Source organism: Mya arenaria, chromosome 14 (assembly GCF_026914265.1).
Source record: "Mya arenaria isolate MELC-2E11 chromosome 14, ASM2691426v1".
Classification (NCBI taxonomy): Eukaryota; Metazoa; Mollusca; class Bivalvia; order Myida; family Myidae; genus Mya; species Mya arenaria.
In genome coordinates this window covers 61,535,338-61,556,367 of record NC_069135.1, presented here as the reverse complement: position 1 = coordinate 61,556,367, position 21,030 = coordinate 61,535,338, and the positions used below count along the sequence as shown (strand labels likewise).

At 35.4% G+C, this 21,030-nt stretch overlaps 1 protein-coding gene across 1 annotated transcript in view; it reads left to right on the top strand.

Moving 5' to 3' along the window:
- LOC128217891 (uncharacterized) overlaps positions 1-21,030 on the top strand; it is a 39,179-nt gene that overhangs the window by 5,030 nt on the left and 13,119 nt on the right. Inside the window, exon 2 of the mRNA XM_052925329.1 lies at positions 766-1,697. Coding sequence (XP_052781289.1) covers positions 773-1,697 — 925 coding nt within the window. The 5' untranslated portion in view covers positions 766-772. The remainder of the gene's footprint in view (positions 1-765; positions 1,698-21,030) is intronic.

Below are 21,030 nucleotides of genomic sequence, written 5' to 3'. Positions count from 1 at the left end.
TTTCAGTTATGGTTGACATACTGTGACCAAACTTGATATGTAGGAAGAGTGTATGGAGGATTTTTATGAGATTGTGTTTGGGCCCTTAGAATCAAGGTCACCGTTACAAAAAAAATAGAAGAAAGCAGTTGAAACTGAATCTCTTCTGCCAAACATTAAAAAGCTGGTTTTGTCACATCGCGATTCTTGTTCACTTTTTAATTTGATTGTTTTATTGCTTTTGACAGGCACATATTACATCGTTATTGTATTCATTTCTAAGTTAAAGCGGCGTAGTCGAGCTCTTGTAAGTGTTTCCAGGAGGTCTCAAACCAAACTTTTAGCTACCTTCAATTTAAAATGGTGCATTCTTGTGTGATGTTCGCACATTTTCTCCACTAGATTTCAACTATAGTTATTTGTAGAAATTAATTGTTGGGGTGGTGCAAGGTTGACGGCAAAAATCACCAGCACATTATGGGTAGCACCGGGCGCATGCTCACTTAATTTGTCCATGTTTTCTCTTTTATTTCAATATAGCAGAAGAAGGTAATAAAATATGCAAAAATGCACCATTGAAGCTTTCAAATTTAAAAACTTTCTGTGGGGAGTACCCCCCTACCTACACTGTCACAAATTCTGTCACTGTTCTGAGGGAGTCCCGCATGTCAAAATATTACGTTCCTTTGTTTTCCCCCTCGAACATCAACTCCTGGGTCCGCTCCTGTAAATCGTTTAGAACTTCGTAAACCGAGTGTATATTTGACAATCAAATTATGATTTTAGACTCAAGATGGATGCAGTCTCAGGGAAAAAGGCACCCGAGGGAACAGGATCGGTGTCTGACAACACATTCTGCCAGACATGTGCGAACGATGGCAAGGACATCCCTTCTGATGCCTTCTGTACCGTCTGCAAGGAGTTCCTGTGTTCCAACTGTGCCCGAGTACACAGGAACATGACGTTTACCAAAAGCCACCCTCTTCAGGACAAGAGTACCATGCCTTCTTCACTCCAACCAGAGAGTGAGAATAAGCATTTTACGGAAACATGTCAACGCCATGCCGAAGAGTTTATAAAATACTTTTGTCCTAATCACGAGACACTTCTGTGTGGAGACTGCTTGGCTGATAAAGAACACAGCTCATGCACCATTGAAAGGATTTCTCAAGTGGCAAAGCGGTACAAGGAGGGCCCAGAATACAACGGTCTGAAGGCAGGACTTGTCCAGATGGTCAATGACATCGGCAACCTTTCAGACAACATACAAGCGGGCATGAAATATATTGATGAAGAGAGCTTTACAAATATCAATGAGCTTCGAAAGTTCAGGAATGAAATCAAACAATACCTGGATAAGAGGGAACATAAGTTACTGGAAGAAATTGAGCAGAACAAACGGAAATCAGAGAGCGTCTTAAGTGAACTGAAATCAAATTGCCAAGACATAATAGCTGCCACTGAGAAACTCAAGGTCAAGCTTAAAGCCCAGGAGGTCAACAACAACCAGCTGTTCATATCTGGAACAAGAGCGATTAAGGAATTAGTCGGTCTTCAGTCAGCCCTTAAAGACATCAGAGGTAAAAAAAGTGTGTTATACTTCAAGTTCACAAGGGACCCCGCCACAGAACAGCTGCTGGCCTCATGCACAGCAATTGGCAGATTTGACCAGGTGGCATCAGATTTAGCAGACCGGCAGAAACAACGTCAGTGGCCAGGTAAGCAACACAAAGCAGTTATATCACAATGAGGTTTCACGTTTGATGTAAATGGTATATTTTTTTATATGGTGACTTTATTGCTATCCATTTTCCAAGTTATTTGAGATATTTATAAGCACCTCTTTAATTTCCTTTTAAAACAGAAGTTATTCCACAATTGGAAAGCGTGTGAGCTTAAACGTGTGTGTGCGTACGTGTCTGCGTGTGAGTGTGAGAGCATGCATATGTGCTAGCATGTGTGCGTGCGTTGCACTTGTGTGTGAACGTTTTTTGTGCCTGCGATTGTTCCGTGTTCGATTCAATATTGAATTGATAAGCTGCAGTGTTTAGTACACAGCGTATGTCTTGGTATTAATTTAAAATGGGTTGTGTTTAAACATAACATCGAATCGCTTTATCTCACTTTTTCAGACTATTTTTAAGATGATATTAACATTTATTAATGGTACAGCGTTGCCATCAAAGGTGGCGGTATCTGTGCAGAGATGATTTCATGTACAGTAGAACACCGTTTATCCGAAATTGTAGGGACCCGAAAAAAATTCGAAATAGCGATAATTTTGGATAAACTGTGTTCGGAATAGCGGTGTTCAACTGTATGTATATATCTATTAATTAAAAGGTCTCTGTATTATATTATTGCTAGCATAGGCGGCAGTTTGTGTAAGAGATTGTTAAATATATTATTTCTGTTATTATAAACATATCAGCGCTTTTTGAAATTTGTTTGTATCCCATTCTTATCATAAATGCATTTAATATATATTAATGCCTTAAAACCTCACTGTACACTTCTCTGACTGATACTGCCCCCTATGGTTACATCGTATACTTCTTATGTTGGTACCGCCCCCTGTGGTTACACTGCTTACTTTTCTGAAAGTTACTGCCCCTCAATGATGAAACTGTATTCTTCTCAGACTGACACAGTGTCATAGGACTTCAATGTTTATTTCTGTAGCTAATACTGCCCCCTGTGGTTACACTGTATACTTCTCGGGCTGACACTGCCCCCTATAGATTACGGGTACACAGTATGCCTTTATCACTGATTGGTACTTCCCCGTATGGTTAAATTGTTTGCGTCTCTAAATGATATTTCCCCTATGGTTACAACATATACTTCTCTGAGTGATACTGCCCCTATGGTTACATTTTATACCTTTCTGACTCATACTTCCATTATGTGATAACACGTATACTACTCTGACTGATACTGACCCCTGTGATTACAATTATACTTCTCTGACTGATACTATCACCTGTGGTTACACCGCATACTTCTCAGGCTGACTCTGACCCCTTTAGTAGCACCATATAAATCTTTGTCTGATACTGCCCCCTATGGTTACTCCATATACTTTTCTGACTTAAACTATCTTTTGTGTTTACACCGTATTCTTCTCTGTCTGATACTATCACCTGTGGTTACACCGTAATCTTCTCTGTCTGATACTATCACCTGTGGTTACACCGTAATCTTCTCTGTCTGATACTATCACCTGTGGTTACACCGTAATCTTCTCTGACTGATACTATCACCTGTGGTTACACCGTAATCTTCTCTGTCTGATACTATCACCTGTGGTTACACCGTAATCTTCTCTGTCTGATACTATCACCTGTGGTTACACCGTAATCTTCTCTGTCTGATACTATCACCTGTGGTTACACCGTAATCTTCTCTGTCTGATACTATCACCTGTGGTTACACCGTAATCTTCTCTGTCTGATACTATCACCTGTGGTTACACCGTAATCTTCTCTGACTGATACCATCTGATGTCGTTTCACCGTTTACTTCTTTAACTGAAAGTATCGCCTGTGGTTACACCGTATACTTCTCTGACTTATACTGTCCACTGTGATTACACGTATACATCTCTGACTGATCTGCCCCCTATGGTTACACTATTTCCTTCTCTGACCAATTCAGTCCCCTATGGTTACACCTTATTCTATCTCTCGTGGTAACCCCGTGTATTTCTCTGACTGATACTATCTCCTTAGTTTACACGGTATACTCCTCTGACTGATACTATCTCCTGTGGTTACACCGTATACTTCTCTGACTGATACTATCTCCTGTGGTTACACGGTATACTTTTTTGACTGAGACTTTCCCCGGTGGTTATACTGTATATTTCCCTGACTGATACTATCCCCTGTGGTAATACTGTGTACTTTTCTGACTGATACCTGCCCCTGTGTTTGCACCTTATACTTTTCTGACTTAACTGGTCTTCTTAGGCTATACCAAATACTTCCCTGACTAACACTGTCCTCTATGTTTACAATATATTCTTCTTTGACTGCTAATGTCCCTATGGTTACAAGGCATACTTCTCTGACTGACACTGTCCCCTATGGTTACAAGATAATCTTCTCTGGCTGATACTGCCCCTATGGTTACAAGGTAGTCTTCTCTGACTGATACTGCCCCCTATTGTTACTAAGCATACTTCTCTGGCTTATACTGCGTACTATAGTTTCAAAATATATTTCCCAGCTTGATGCTTTCTGCTACTCTAACACCATCTACCTCTTTGACTTTAACTGTCCCGTATGGTTACACTGTATACTTCTCTGACTGATACTTTCCCCTGTGGTTACACCGGATACTTTTCTCTCTGATTCTGTCCCCTATGGTTACTCCGACAACTTCTCTATGTGATTCTATCCCATGTGGTCACACTGTTTATTTTTCTGGTTGATATTGCCCCATTTGGTTTCACCATATATTTCTCTGAATGATAGTGCCTTCTGTTTTTACACTGGATATTTCCCTGGCTGATACCGCCCCTTATGGTTACACCGTATATTTCTCTGACTGATACTGTCACCTATGGTTACATGGTATACTTTTCTGATATATACTTTCTCATGTGGTTGCACCATATACTTATCTGACTGATAATGCCACCTATGGTTACACCGTATAGTATACTTTTCCGACTGATACTGCCACATATGGTTCAATCATATACTTTCGTGTGTTCGTGTATGTGTGTGTGTGTGTGTGTGTGTGTGTATGGGTATGTTCGATGTGATCATGAGTGTGTATGTTTGTATGAATGTATTTCATGTGACTTTGAGTGCGTGTTTGAGTGAGTGCATGTGTGCGTACGTGCATAAGTGTCTTTTGTGCCTGTGAGTGTGTGCACGAGTGTGAGTTTGTGCATTTCTTGTGTTGGTGTGTGTGTGTGCCCTAAAATTAACTTCAAGAAATTGTTACCATATTGTACTCAGAAATAAATCTGTGTGTATGTATTGATTTGAGCTTTATGTGAATATAGGAAATGAGAACAAAATGGCATCATTTTCAAATCAGCCTTACTATTATTACAAAGCATGGACTTGTTATTTACAAGAATTTAAGTTTAAATGACAATTCAAAATTTCGTCTCAGGGGAATCAATTGTGTGTTTTGTTCAATATCAAATTAATCATCTACTGTGTTTCGTTGCTAGCGCAGGTCTTGGTATAAATACAAAATGCGTTCGTTTCAAACAGAGAATGAAATATTTTACATCATCACACTTTTTAAGTGTGGTACAAACATTAGTTAGAATTACATCGTGGCCATCATAGGCGGCAGAATCGGTCTGTGATTGTTTTATATATAAAATACTATTTACATTATAAGAATTTCTCTGTATTCCATCGTTGACGGGGCGGAAATAAGTAGGAAAGGGCGTGAAACCGTAAACAAACGGTTTTGTTTCGTCTTATTGGGTGTTTCAAAAAATATAAAAACACAAATATTTACCGTATATTTTACGGCAAAATAATTACTGTAATAGTCTTCTGATTTCATTCAAAAAGGATGTTTAAATACAGATTCATGTTCAAAATAGAGGCTAAATCGGAATATGCTTTTAAGTATGATTTTTACATCAATTGAACTTTTTTATCACCAAAACTAAGATATAAGTTTCACTTTCAGACACAACGCGCTGCATGTGTAGTTTATTATATTAATTATGTATGAACAGTATCCGGTATAAGTTTGCAAATCCGGTTTACTTGCAAACTTAGTTTTTTTATTACCTTAGATATCAACTTCAAAAGCGACACATAGAAAGTTTGCCCATTAAATAAGAAATATTTTAAGTAAAATTAAAAAAAAAGTTTTAAGAAATATGAAAATTTTAATTCCAAAATTGATTTCTCCCGTTGGCCACCAATTGGATTTTAGGTCCCCCGCGGGGTTTTGGCAAACTCCAGTTGGAGAATTTTCCATATGAGCCGAAACGGGGGAAAAAATCAGCAATATGAAAAAAATCAAATATTACAATTTGGAACAGAAAATTACATTTCTATTTATGTTTTGAGTACTAGAGTTATTAACTTTATTAAAATCTAAAAAAAAATCAAAAATTATGATTTTGTAAAAACGGTTCTCCAATTGGAGAAATTTCCAATTGGAGAATTCCACAGTCAATTTCTATTGATAAAATTCACCAATTGGAGAATATAGAAGTTGGAGAACACAGAAATTGGAGAAATCACCAGTTGGAGATTTCCACAGTATTACAGCTGCTGGGTTAAAAAAAGTTGGGATATATACATGTCATCATATAATTGCTAATTAATTTAATATTGATAGAATATTCAAGAAAATAACAATGCAAGATGCTAGTTGTTACCTGATTTCGCGTATACCATCGGCATTTTCAACTTGTGTGCAATCTAAAGCAGTTTTATTATATACAACTGCGTCAGATGTGTAGTTTTATTATTCCTTTTCAGAAAACTGTTTTATCAAAATGCATATTTCACTAATAAATCTAAAAAATCAAACTGTTTGCTTAATTTTGCATTTTCCACAGATACTTCCTGGTGGTACTTGGTTATAATATTGAATTTTTAATCGACTTTAAGGTTAGAGAACACTGAATGTATTCCTTAAGACCACTCGGTCAAGGATTACCGTGAAAGCGCAAGCACTTGCTTCAAACAGGGTCATTTAATTATTTTTCAAAGCACCGATGAAGGGGTACAAATTTCATTGGTTAAATTTAACTAAAATAAACAAGCTCGATTTTGCTAAAGGTGATTAGCTGATAAAATCACTCTCGAGTCCGTTTCCTGGCTAGAAACTGTTACTGTGTCATTTTTGAGAGGCCATCCATGAGATAGTACCCCTGGTGGGGATCGAACCCACATAGTCGTGGGTAAGAAGCAGAAACCTACACCACTAAACCACTTTCATCCTTAAAGTACCGAGAGGCAGGCATCACGCGGCAAAGGGATCGAGCTAAATGTACCATGGAATGAACCCACGACTACGACTTCAATAGGCTACGCCTTAACCAATAGGCTACGGAGACGGTATTAATGCATGTACTCAATTGCAGATTCAGGGGGGGGGGGGTCCCTCCACCCCTTTGAATCGTCCGTTTATACATTCTCAGTCAATATCGGGGAAAATACAATATTAAGATAAAAATGCCCTATTTCGGACTATAAATTAGAGGAGTACACCTTCCCCGGCCCAACATTTTAAGCCATTCAATTTCTGTTCTGAAGGAGGGGCGGATGTGGAAAGATTGAGCCAATGAGTTTCTGTAATCAGAATTGTTGTTTCATAATGTTATAGTTCCTATAAACAGTTTAAACGTTTTAAGACATCGAAATAAACAAACGCATGTTCAGTTTAAACATACTCTGTATACAACGTTCTCGTACTCCAGTGCGATGATGCTATGCATTACCATCGACCTCTGATGAACAGGAATGACAACGTTTAAAAGCTATTATTTATACAATTATGATCATCTGACTGACTGAGTATCTGCCAAAACTTTTCTGTTTAAAGAGACTCTCTCATGTTTTGACACCAGATTTTCTCGTAATGCATCTGAACACTTATATTTATTTTACTCCTTGGTATTGAATTTGCAGAAATAATAGTAACAAGGTTGATTTTCTTTTATACTTCAATTGCATTTTTAAAAAAGATGGGAGCAAGCCCATGCCGGTGCAGATAACACATACTCGAATATTATGTCAATCAACTGATTGTGCAACAGCCTTTTGTTGAATCGTGTTTGTAACGCATTTCAAAATTTTGGACTTCAAAGACTATATATTTTAGCACATATCAACATTTAGGGTTCCAGCCATCAATAGCTTAGCTTTAACACTTAGTTTGATTCACAATACTTTATTTCGTAAAAGCAATCTATAAAATCCAAGTAAAAGATGCATTTTCAAAACCCTGTACGCTTCGCTTAAATTCACTCAAAAACTCAAGTTCGAAAGATTTAAAAAAGTATGTCATAAACATAACCCCTTTAGCGGCTGAGGAAGCCGATCCAAACCATTCACATACTAAAAAACTGAGTTTCTTAATATATAAATCTCTAATAAATTTGCCAAATAAAATTCAACATGGGTAAACAATTATAAAAAATAAAGTATTTTATGTATTGCAACATATTTATAAAAAGATAAAGTCAATTGAATCAAATGAATATTTTCAATGTACTTTCTTTCCCGCGGTAAGTGGACTTTTCATCTTACTCCAACAAGTGAGGAGTATGGTTGATTCTCTTCGTGAGTGAACTCAACTTTTTTAAACACTTGTATTTCAAATCTAGTCCATATAAACATCCCCTTTAGATTCTTTGACGATTGCATTTTCCATGGGAGATCACTGCGTAGGATAAACATACAAGTGTTGTTTAGCCACACTGTGGTTTCAATAATGTCAGGGGCGTAGCTACCCCTCTATTCATGTGGATTCATAAATGTGCTGGGGAGTTCGGGGGCATGCCCCCTCAGAAAATTTTGAAAACCATGGTGCAATCTAGTGCATTCTGTGCGTTTCGATGTGCATTATTTTGTACTGGAAAATAACCAGTTTTTGGATCATGTAGTCAAGTTCGCATACTGCTATTTCGGTGCTTTTTTTCAGAACCATGTTTTTTTTTCAGCAGCGTATTCACGTATAGGCGGCTACACGCCTGTATGTTGTGCATATGAATGTATAATTTGGTTTATATGATGCATCCTTAATGTAACACCTGCTTGCTGCTACACCAATAGAAACTTCATTAGATATTAGCAGTAAAAGAACTAGCACTGACGTTCCCAATTTTCGTCTGGGTCATTTAAATAATAGAAAACAAATTACATGATAAACAAATTTGTTTTGACTTCTTTAATGAATTATATAAACACATTGTACAAACATATCATGACACTTTTAAACAAAAAGTATGGCTGTCAATTAAACAGTATGCTAGCTTTAAAGATTGAGGCAAACCATTAGAATTTTACAGCGGTCTTAAAAAGGTGTATTTAAAGCTGCAATCTCACTAATTGATCGTTTTGACTACCGGCACTCTTTTATTGTTGGTCTATAAATAGACCATTTTTTGCATAGACCAATTTTAAGTGATATAAGACTACTGAAATAAGATCAGATTGCATTTTGTCATATTTATGGCTAAAATGATGTTTTATGGGTATAGTAGCATTACGACCAATTTAATGTAAATGAACTTTTCGGCAGTCTTACCAAACATTTTTGATTGGTTCTATTGTGAATTATCTAATATGACTGAATTAGAGGAATGATAACCAAATCAGCTTTTGAGACAAATTTTTTAAAGTGTCTAAAATGACAATCTGTGAAAGTGCAGCTTTAAGTTTTGATCTAAAGCTTCATTTACACATTGTTATATTATAAATAACTGTTTAAAAGGTCTCATACATGTACAAAATAAGATTTTAATTTTCATACAAATATCTAAAATTGATTAAAATAATAAAGTACCATTAACATATTTCTTAATAGTGCTGTTTCTCAACTGACAATACCATTCAAAGCAATCATTTCAACTATGAAGTTAGTTTTAACTTTCAACTTTTTAATAGCATATATGCAACAAAATATACCAAAAATACAAGCCATGAACAAAATATGATTGTTCAACTTACATTGTCCTTGACCTTTTAAAATGACCATTTTCCTGTTCTGTCTATTTGTAAGTTGTGCCCTGAGGAATGAAGTATGACTGTATGAATCACAAAAAGCAATAAAAACACTAAAAAAATCCCCCATTACCCCTGTAATTTCTAATACAGCAGTAAAATCAAGCAATTTTCAAGATTGATTGTGCTGCCAAATCAAAAACATGTTTGCCAAAACATTTAGAGCTGCATTCTCACAGATATACCGTTTTAACATCTTTTGTTTTGTCTTGGAATGAGCAAATTTTTGCGTAAATATCAGCAAACCAATGGTAAAAGATTGCTGACAAAACATCAAATCCCAGATTTCATATTTCCTTCGAAGATTAATGTTACTAATGGTTTAAGAAAAGTGCATAAAACATCAATGTTTTAACTTAAATAGAAAAGTCTGCGATTGAATTTTTTGTCAGTAGTCTTATATTCCATGCATTTTTCGCAAAAATTGGATGGTACCAATCCAAAACAAACAAGAGGCCCAAAAGGGCCTATGCTCTACTGGCTGGGTTTGTGTGGTCAACATCACTGTTTTCGAAAAGAACCAACCCCTTATGGGTATCTGAATACTCAAAACTGAAGACTGTATCATATTCGCAAGCATTTATTACAAAATAGCATTTTTTTATACTATCAAGGCCCATCATCTAATAATTTCAAGGCCAATAATCCAGGAAACATGGGCAGATCAGGTTTTTGAAAGGAACTGAGCTCTAATGGATATACTGGACAAGTTTCATTAAGATACAATCAAAACTGAAGACTGTATCGTGTTACCGAGCAATTGTTTACTGACACACTATTTTTTTATTATCAAGGCCCATAATCTTGGCATTCATGGGCGGATCTGGCTGGTTTTCGAAAGGAACCGAGCTCTAATGGATATGTAGATACTGTACAGGTTTCATCAAGTTACAATCAAAACTGAAGGATGTATCATGTTAACGAGGATTGTTTACAGACGCACATACTACGTACACATTACCATCGCATAAGCTCTTCTGGCCTTTGGCCAGTAGAGTTAAAAATGAAAAAAAGTTGTCAAAACCTCCAAAGTGTGAGAGTGCATCTTTAACATCTGAAAGTAACTCTGTTTGCCTCATGCCCCTAAACAAGGTTTAATTATATTATATGAGCAGTGGGCTTGTCCCTGTATTTTTTATTGTATGATTGCAGTAATGGATACTGGTCTCATTACCTTCTGACAATTTTTCATCAATTTTAAGGAAACAGAAAGCACATATTAAGCTCATATAATGCTGTACAAATTTAATCTATTTCATTACGTTGAGAAATAGTTTCTAACTAGAAATGTGTCCATAGGACACGGATGCCCCCACTTCGGTTTTTTGTCACAGAAAATAAGCCATAATGATTTTTGAAGTATTTTTGGCAAAAAAGGGCCGTAACTCCTAAATGACTAAAGCGATTTCCATGACTATCGAACTTGATCAAGATATTATGGTCACAAACATGTGTTTAAAGTTTGGTGAGGATTGGACAAACAGTTTTCAAGAATTAGATCGGAAACAATCTTCGGGACGTATTTTTCAAGTCTTTTTTTGCAAATAAAGGGCCGTAACTCCTAAATGACAAAAGCGATTTCCATGGCTAAGGAACTTGATCAAGATATTATGGTCACAAACATGTGTTTAAAGTTTGGTGAGGATTGGACAAACGGTTTTCAAGAATTAGATCGGAAACAATCTTCGGGACGTACGTACGTACAGACAGACAGACGTACGTACGGACAAGGGCAACCCTATATGCCGCCACTTTGTGGGGGCATAAAAATATTAATTGTGGAAACATATCTTATTTAAATACATACAGGAAATGGCGACATCATTTACCCTTTAGTATGAAAAATGCAGTTTCCTGATATTTGAATAGCGGTTCTTTATTTAAGCATCTCAATTCATTCAACATACACATAGTATGTATCAAGTTTCAAAGGAAACCAAATCATTATAACAATTGTTTTCAAAGCAAATATTCACACTCTTGACAAACTTCTTTTCCTAGTTTCAACTTTGAGACTTTTTGATGAGCCTGCACCTTCCCTCCTCTTATGCAGTGGCTTCAAGCAATAAAGCTAAAAGCTCAAGTTGCGCACTGGTGAACAAGACTGCTGTGTTGATAGTTAGTTGACAAACTGCACACTTGATGCCATAAATCATGTCCATCAACCTCCAGAATGAAGAAATGATGCAGCACAGAATTGATTTCAATTGGACCTCTGTGTACTTTCATCCCCTAAGGCCTTGTTGTAGTCAAAGACTATGTCTTAGTGTGCAGTGCGTGATCTTGAGAAGCCTAAATCTGCTCGTCTGAGGAAGTAAGTCTGGCAGAGTGTGAAACTCCTGTCTACTCATATGGCTAGACGCCTGTGATCTATGTCTTCTTGTGTGTGCCCAACCATCACCTGAAGAAAATTTAGAGGAAGTTAGTGCTTGATTACAAGTTAATGTGACAAAACAAGGTCTTTTATTTATGCCACCAAGATCTAGTATTCCAAGTGTCATATCTTGTATGTTAACTCAAAGCAATTGAGCATAAACTGTTTGGTAATTTATTTTAAGTCACTGCTTCCACTTATACTATCAGTAATATTGAACATGAACCGACTGAACCAAATATTATTCTAAATATTTTTATGTGCAGAAACCTTAATCCTATTAACCCAAAAGTAATCCAATTGTATGTCTTCACAAAACATTTTACAATAATATTTGTCAATTTAACTCAAATATTGAGTATTGTTTTTTTGTCATACAAACAAAGAGATGGCCCTATATATATTGCTCACCAGATTTGAGAAAGGATTCTAAATTAGTTATTGTTTGAACACTTACTGGACACTTTTGGTCTGACTTTATAATGCAGCTGGTGAAAATATTAAATGTCCCTTTATAATGGGCTTACAAAAACATAAAAAAAATATATATTTGTTTAAAAATTACAAAGGGCCATAATTCTTACAAAATAAGTTTGTATTGAGCAGAAAAAAAGGCTTTGCCTAAAATACAACCTCAGAACTATATTTACAAGTAAAACAAAAAAATCTACAACTTGAAATATGTTTGCTATAATTCTGGTTTTGAGAGAGAATGATCAGAAGAAAACATCTCACATTCACAATCATATTAAAAAATAATTTTTTTTTAATAAATTCTTTTTCAAAAACACTGCAAAAGACAAGACACTTACATTTCAATTTCTTGATTTAATACATTGATGATTATCAATTCTCATGAAGCGAGGTGGGTCTTACACTCTAACCAGTGCAACTTGCATGTTCTTAGTTGCTCATGTATTACCTTTTTTAAATTTCTCCTCTTGATCTGAGCCACGCCAAAATGATGGGAGATGCTTTTTTTTGTCTTTTCCATCAGAATGTATACCTCTGTGTTTCTGTTTATCTCCTGAAACAGTAATAGTTTATTAATAATAATAACAATAATAATAATTAGTGACTTTTATTGGAATTATTTTCACCGCTTGTGCCTTGCACATTGGGGAACAAAATTGACTTTCGGAAAAATACAAATTCAGGCCAACATCGATAATATATTGGTAAAATATACATATTTTATTTATAACAGTATGCAGTTGTTTTTTTTTCAAATACTTCATAATTATATTATCAATGATATTTCATAATACAATATAATTTATATAACAAGAGGGCCATGATGGCCCTAAATCGCTCACCTGAGTAAAAGAGTTTAACCTTTGTTATTAATATAGCTTGTTTCTCAAAGAATATTGAACAAGAGCTGTCAAAGTATGTGACAAATGCCCCCCAATGTGACATTGATCTATGAACAAGTACATAAAAAGTTGATCTTGCCTTTATGTGTCAAATACATATTGCAAGTTATATTAAATTGCCTCTGAGCATAGAAAAAAAACAATCATACTAAATGACAGCCAACACTCTTTATGTCCTTATATTCAGCATTCCATTGTGAATAAACACTTAGTGTATCTTTCACCTTAGAGGTAGGGACATGGGTCTTGCACACGACACGTTGTCTTGGTATGTCGAAAACATATGGCAAGTCATTTTAAAATCTGTCCATATAAGAGAAAGTCACAGCGCGGACACGACAGCCTATATTTTCCTTCAGGTTGCCATGGCAACCAGAGTTCTGCATGGAATTAAATTTTTGAACAATTTTGAAAAAGCACTAACCAAGGATCATTCCTATGAAGTTTCATCAAAATTGTCCAAGCGGTTTAGGAGAAGAAGATGATTGTAACCAATTGTTGACACTTTTCCTTTAGGTTGCCATGTCAACCAGAGTTCTACATGGAACTAATTTTTTTGAACAATTTTGAAAAAGCACCAACCAAGGATCATTCCTATGAAGTTTCATCAAAATTGTCAAAGCGGTTTAGGAGAAGAAGATGATTATAACCAATTGTTGACATTTTCCTTTAGGTTGCCATGGCAACCGGGCCAAACAAAATTATGTGAACAAATTTAAGAGAGGTCCATGCAAGGACACTTCAAACCAAATTTGCTGAAGATCTATCAAGGGGTTCATGCGAAGAAAATGTTAAGGTTTTTTTTATTAATTTTAGCTCTGGTGGCCCTTAAAAGGGGCCAAACAAAATTATTTGAAAAGACCTGACAGAGGCCCATGCTAGGATGCTTCAGACTTGAAGATCCATCAAGCAGTTAATAAGATCAAGTTGTTTAAAGGTTTTTCTATTTTTTGCTCTGGTGACCCCTAAAAGGGGCCAAACAAAACCATTTGAACAAAGTTGAGAGAGGACCATGTAAGGATGCTACATATCAAGTATGGAGTCATTCTGACCTTTACTTTCAGGGGAAAAGATGTTTAAGTGACAAGCCAATGTAAAAACAAATGACCCCTGAGCAAGGCCAATTTGACCCCGGGACAATAATTTGCATACCTTTGGTGTAGGTCCACTAGGTAACACTATATACCAAATATGAAAGCTCTAGGTCTTATATTTTGGAGAAGAGGATTTTTAAAGTTTTATTATATAAGACTATATAAAAATATTGAAAACCTTAGCCTATGAACACGAGGCGTGGCCAATTTTGACCCCAGGGCTAAAGTTTGAACAATCTTAATAGTGGTCCGATAAACAATGCTTCATACCAAATATCTAAGGCCTTCACCTTTTGGTTTTGGAGAAGAAGATTTTATAAGTTTTCATCATATACATATATAAGGAAACCCATGACCGTCCGGGTGGGGCCATTTTTGGACCCCAGGGCCAAAGATTGAACAATATTGGTACAAGTCAACTAGATGATATATCATGCCAAATATCTAAGCTCTTGTCACTACTTGATTTTACGTGTGTATCTATATATGTATATTTGTTATTAATTGTTGTATGTGGCCCATATTGAAAATTGGTATGTGTACTAAATATGTTATCCAGTTTAAATTAAGACGTTACTTGTCTTTGTGAGTTCAGAGAAGATTTTTTAAGTTTTCACTATAACACATATAGAGAAAACCCATCAGCCCCGGGGTGTGGCCAATTTTGACCCCAGGGCCATAATTTGAACAAACTTTGTAGAGGTCCACTAGACGATGAATCATGCCAAATATCTAAGCTCTAAGCAACGTAAGTTCAGAGGAGAAGATTTTTGAAGTTTTAACTATAAACATATAGAGAATATCCTACCCCCCCCCCGGGGCGGGGCCAATTTTGACCCCAAGGCCATAATTTGAACAATCTTTGTAGAGGTCCACTAGACGATGAATCAAGCCAAATATCTAAGCTCTAAGCAACGTAAGTTCAGAGGAGATTTTTGATTTTTTTTTAATATAAACATATAGAGAAAACCCATGACCACCCAGGGGCGGGGCCAATTTTCACCCCAGGGCCATAATTTGAACAATCTTTGTAGAGGTCCACTAGACGATGAATCAAGCCAAATATCTAAGCTCTAAGCAACGTTAGTTCAGAGGAGATTTTTGATTTTTTTTTAATATAAACATATAGAGAAAACCCATGACCACCCAGGGGCGGGGCCAATTTTCACCCCAGGGCCATAATTTGAACAATCTTTGTAGAGGTCCACTAGACGATGAATCATGCCAAATATCTAAGCTCTAGTCCAAGTAAGTTAAGAGGAGAAGATTTTTAAAGTTTTCACTACAAACATATAGAGAAAACCCATGACCCCCCGGGGCGGGGCCAATTTTGACCCCAAGGCCATAATTTGAACAATCTTTGTAGAGGTCCACTAGACGATGAATCATGCCAAATATCTAAGCTCTAATCCAAGTAAGTTAAGAGGAGAAGATTTTTGAAGTTTTAACTATAAACATATCAAGTATACCCATGACCCCCCGGGGCGGGGCCAATTTTGACCCCAAGGCCATAATTTGAACAATCTTTGTAGAGGTCCACTAGACGATGAATCAAGCCAAATATCTAAGCTCTAAGCAACATAAGTTCAGAGGAGATTTTTGATTTTTTTTTAATATAAACATATAGAGAAAACCCATGACCACCCAGGGGCGGGGCCAATTTTCACCCCAGGGCCATAATTTGAACAATCTTTGTAGAGGTCCACTAGACGATGAATCATGCCAAATATCTAAGCTCTAGTCCAAGTAAGTTAAGAGGAGAAGATTTTTGAAGTTTTAACTATAAACATATAGAGCATACCAATGACACCCCGGGGCGGGGCCAATTTTAACCCCAGGGCCATAATTTGAACAAACTTTGTAGAGGTCCACTAGACGATGAATCATGCCAAATATCTAAGCTCTAGGCCAAGTTAGTTCAGAGGAGAAGATTTTTTAAGTTTTCACTATAAACATATAGAGAAAACCCATGACCCCCCGGGGCGGGGCCAATTTTGACCCAAGGGCCATAATTTAAACAATCTTGGTAGAGAACCATTTGGTGATCCTACCTACCATTTATCAACGGCCTAAGCCTTGTGGTTTGGGAGAAGAAGATTTTTAAAGTTTTTCCTTTCCATTGTCATGGCAACCAGAGTTCTGCATGGAATTCAATTCTTTGAACAATTTTCAAAGGGGACCACCCAAGGAACATTCCTGTGAAGTTTGGATGAAATTGGCTAAGCGGTTTATGAGGAGATGTCGTTTAAAGTAAAAGTTTACGGACAGACCGACGGACGGACGACGGACAAATTGTGATCACAAAAGCTCACCTTGTCACTATGTGACAGGTGAGCTAAAAATTGAAATAACACGGCATAGTTGTTGACAGAACATGAACAAATAAATGTGTAAGACTACTACTTTAAGGGGTGTAAATAACTCAGGGCTTTCACTTTAGGGACATTTGAACACTTTTGATGAAGATCCACTACCACACCCACTAATCCCCCCCTTCTGAAACCATATTTTTTATGGATCAACATATGGTAAAGGAATTTGACAGATGGTAACCTTAGGAACATTTCTGTGACATTATTTTGAAAACAGGCCAGCAGGATCTGAGGAGAAGATTTTTCCATTTAGACATATAGCGAAAAGTAGCTCCGCACCATACAGCAAGTTTTTTTTATGAATCAATATCCGGTGAAGAAAATTCATAGAGGGTATTGAAACATTTTTTTGCTTCATATGAAGATAACTTAACTAGCTCTTCATCATATTAAATAAAAATTCGCATAGTCTATGCCGCACACACAGAGCCCCGCATTTGATCTTTTATCAAAGTTTGATTGAGAGTTTAGTTTCTTGGCACACTATGACAAGTCTTTACAGGTCTATTAAAGCTGCATTCTCACAGATTAATCGTTTTGAAAAAGTTTATTTTTTTATCTTGGAATGAGCCAATTTGTGCAAAAATGAATGGAAACCAGTGATTTAAGAGTGCTGACAAAAAATCAGATCACCGATTTTAATTTAAAAAATGGATACTTGTGCATTTTTCTTAAACTGTTAGTAATGCTTTATGCCATTAAAATAAGTTTATTTAGATCTTATGTCAGCAGTCTTATATCACTTCTTTGCAGATATTTTGGCAAAAATTGGCTCATTCAAAGACAAAAAATAAAAGATTTGTCAAAATGGTAAATCTGTGAGAGTGCAGCTTTAAAGTGTTTGAGAAAAGTAATCACCTTATCAACACCGGTAAGAAAACAAATACAGGGCTCTTTGCAGCTGTATAGTCTGTCCTTTAGTTAATTCAAAATGGTGAAGAAAAATAAACGTTGTCTTCTGTTTTAACTTTTAATTCCTTTTCATTCAAAGGAATATTGCCTACTGTTGCAGCATTTGTGACTGCACATATTAATGTGGTATACATGCACACACTGATATATAACAGTATTTGCCAATTTTGGGCTTTCACTTCTTGAACATGTTTTGAGTTTTAGTGATCTGAATAGGCTAATGTTTTTTATGACAATGATGCAGGTGATCTAAAACATATTTGTTTCATCAAAAGATCCAGGAATGAACAAATATTTTTTGTGTGAAAAAACAACAGTTCAATTCATTTTTTTAAGTAATTTAGTTAAAAACAAAATTTATTTAAGTTAACTATATATATCTCTATATAATTCTATTATTTATTCCACAAAATATATTCCAACAGCAAATTTAAATGATATGCTTTTTTCAACCATTCCAATTTATTTTGTCAATAAGATCATTTAAACTATAAGCAGGCAATAACCACCCTTTAGTTGACTATATTTAATAAATATCAGTAGGAAAATGACCAACTAAGATCTTAATTATACACAGTAAAGACAGTTACCATGACAATACTTGGTGCTTTTAGATGAAGGCAAAGATAACAGTCAGAGAGTTGCTACTGAAAAATTTCTTATAAAAATTTGATCAGGGTCAGTAGCCTTCAATGATATTATGTCATGGACCTATAAACTATGGTTTATATGTCCGTGATTTATGTATATTGAATTAAAAATAAATAAAAATGTACATTAATTTTACTTTATTCTTCTTTATATCTTAAATTCTGAACAATACAATTTTATTGTTTTATGTCACTGAATGCATGACTTGTGTTCTTTTTTAGTTGCTAAACTTTTAATACTAACATGCCACATATATAATTATATATTAATGTTTTATGCAGTTTTCTTAAATCGTTAGTAAGGCTTAAGCCATTAATCATTAATTTCCGAATGAAATATGCCAATCTTTGATGTTGGCTTTTGTCAGCAATCTTCAATCATTGATTTGCAGATATTTACCAAAAATTTGCTTTTTCCAAGACAAAAATAAAAAAAGTTGTAATATTGGTAAATCTGTGAGAGTGCAGCTTTAATTTATTATAATTTGGCGATTAATTCACGTTTACATATCATATATGTATTTCAAGAAATGGAACTTGATTGGATATTTTAAATATCAAAATATATATTTGATAATCCTATGTGAGTGTCAACATTTATTAAAGTGTGTCAACGTTAATATACCATCCTCCACAGCTCCAACCCTGAAGAACACTCGCACAATATTGTCCCCCACCGCCACTTTTTTATAAGGAAAGTCCCAATAAAATTTAAAACATATTGACCTTAAAACTACTTGTGAATAATAATTTATAATTAATATACTGTCATTTAAACCTTAAAGTTGTTGAAATTATAATAGCTGCATTTTCCACATACTAATAAGTCATTTAAATAGCATAATTCTAGGCACCACCATACTTGTAAGTTTTCTTTTTCTAAGTCTGAATTTAAGTTACTATGAAATGGCCTTATTTATTGCTTTTCCTATGTATTGAATGACTTCGTTCTTTGAAAAAGGCCTTTTCATTGTTTTTATGATCCTTGTGGGAAACAGTGACACCATTCTGTGTATATCATAAACTTGTCAGACACTTTTAAATGTCCCCACACCCTTATGAAAATACGCTCTTTCAATAAGATCGTACGAGCTCGCGACAAGCTCGTTACGACCTTGCACAATCTTAATTTCCCCTGTTGCTTGCTCGTACAAGCTTGTATGAGATCGCGCAAGGTTTTGACAAGAGCAAGCTCGTGCGAGCTTGCACGAGCTTGGACCACAAATTATATTATATGGAGCAAGCTATGAGAACTTAAAAATTTTAACAAACTCTGAAAAAAGACTAAGTCCATAAAATATCAGAAAAATCACCAAATGTCACATTGATGCACATTGTAAATGTAAAACATAACTTAAGTACAAGGACATAATTTTTTTTATTTAATTATATATATTTATAATTATTTATGATTACTGAATAATAATATCTCTTATAATAATAATCATCATCATAAGTGTTGAATACTAAGCACGTATTAAACATATTATACATGTATGAATATCATTAATAATAACACTCAAAAACAACAGTTAATTTAACCAACAAAAAGATCCAACAAGTACTAGCAATGGGAATCCAACCAATATGACCTGACAACCTACAGTAGCAGTTCAATCATCACTTCATCACTTCATTTTGGTCAAATCAGGCACAAGTAGATATCCATCCATTAAATGCAGTCCAACCAACACTTGTGCTTCCATTAAATATTGTTCAACCAAAACTTGTAAATCAACTGATTATAGCTGTCCAAACAACAATAACTGTCTATCCAACAGTGATTCAAATAACACTAGTTGTCCATCACACATTCTGTCCAACATGCAGTCCAAACAACACTGGTGGTCCAACCAACACTTCCGGTCCAACCATTTATAATTGTTCAATCAACATGTATGGTCCATCCAATATAGCGGCCCAGTAAGCAATAGATGCCCAACCAACATTAGTGTTTCAACAGGCACTAGCTGTCCATCACGTTGCTACCAATCTAGCAGTCCAACCAATTGTAGTGATGTTCTTCATTGAAAGCAATGATCTCAGAAGATAACATCAGCATATTTGAATAATATCTGTAAAGAAAGGAATGGAACATAAAAGTATATTTTTTATAAAAAAAAGTAAATAACTCTCAGACTTATTTATGGATGGGGTTTAAGACAATCTGGACAATTTAAGTGCAGGCCTGGGTGTATGTGACTAGTCCTGTGGCCATCATAATATTTAAACATAACTAACTAGTAACAAATTATTCAGAAGACTACACAGGTGACAGCATGACATAATTGCTCTTTCTAAGTAAAATGTTTATTACATAGTAATAAAATACACAAAGCATTATAAATATCATACCTTATATTGATGAGGATTTATATATGTTCATTCATAAGACTTATTAGTTATACCTGGTCATGTACATACAGATTCCTTATAATAGATTTTGATGGTCAGATAGTAAAACAGACTAATGTATTATTTGTATTGATTTTCAAGTAAAACAGACTAATGTATTATTTGTATTGATTTTCAAACAAATATTTTTAGA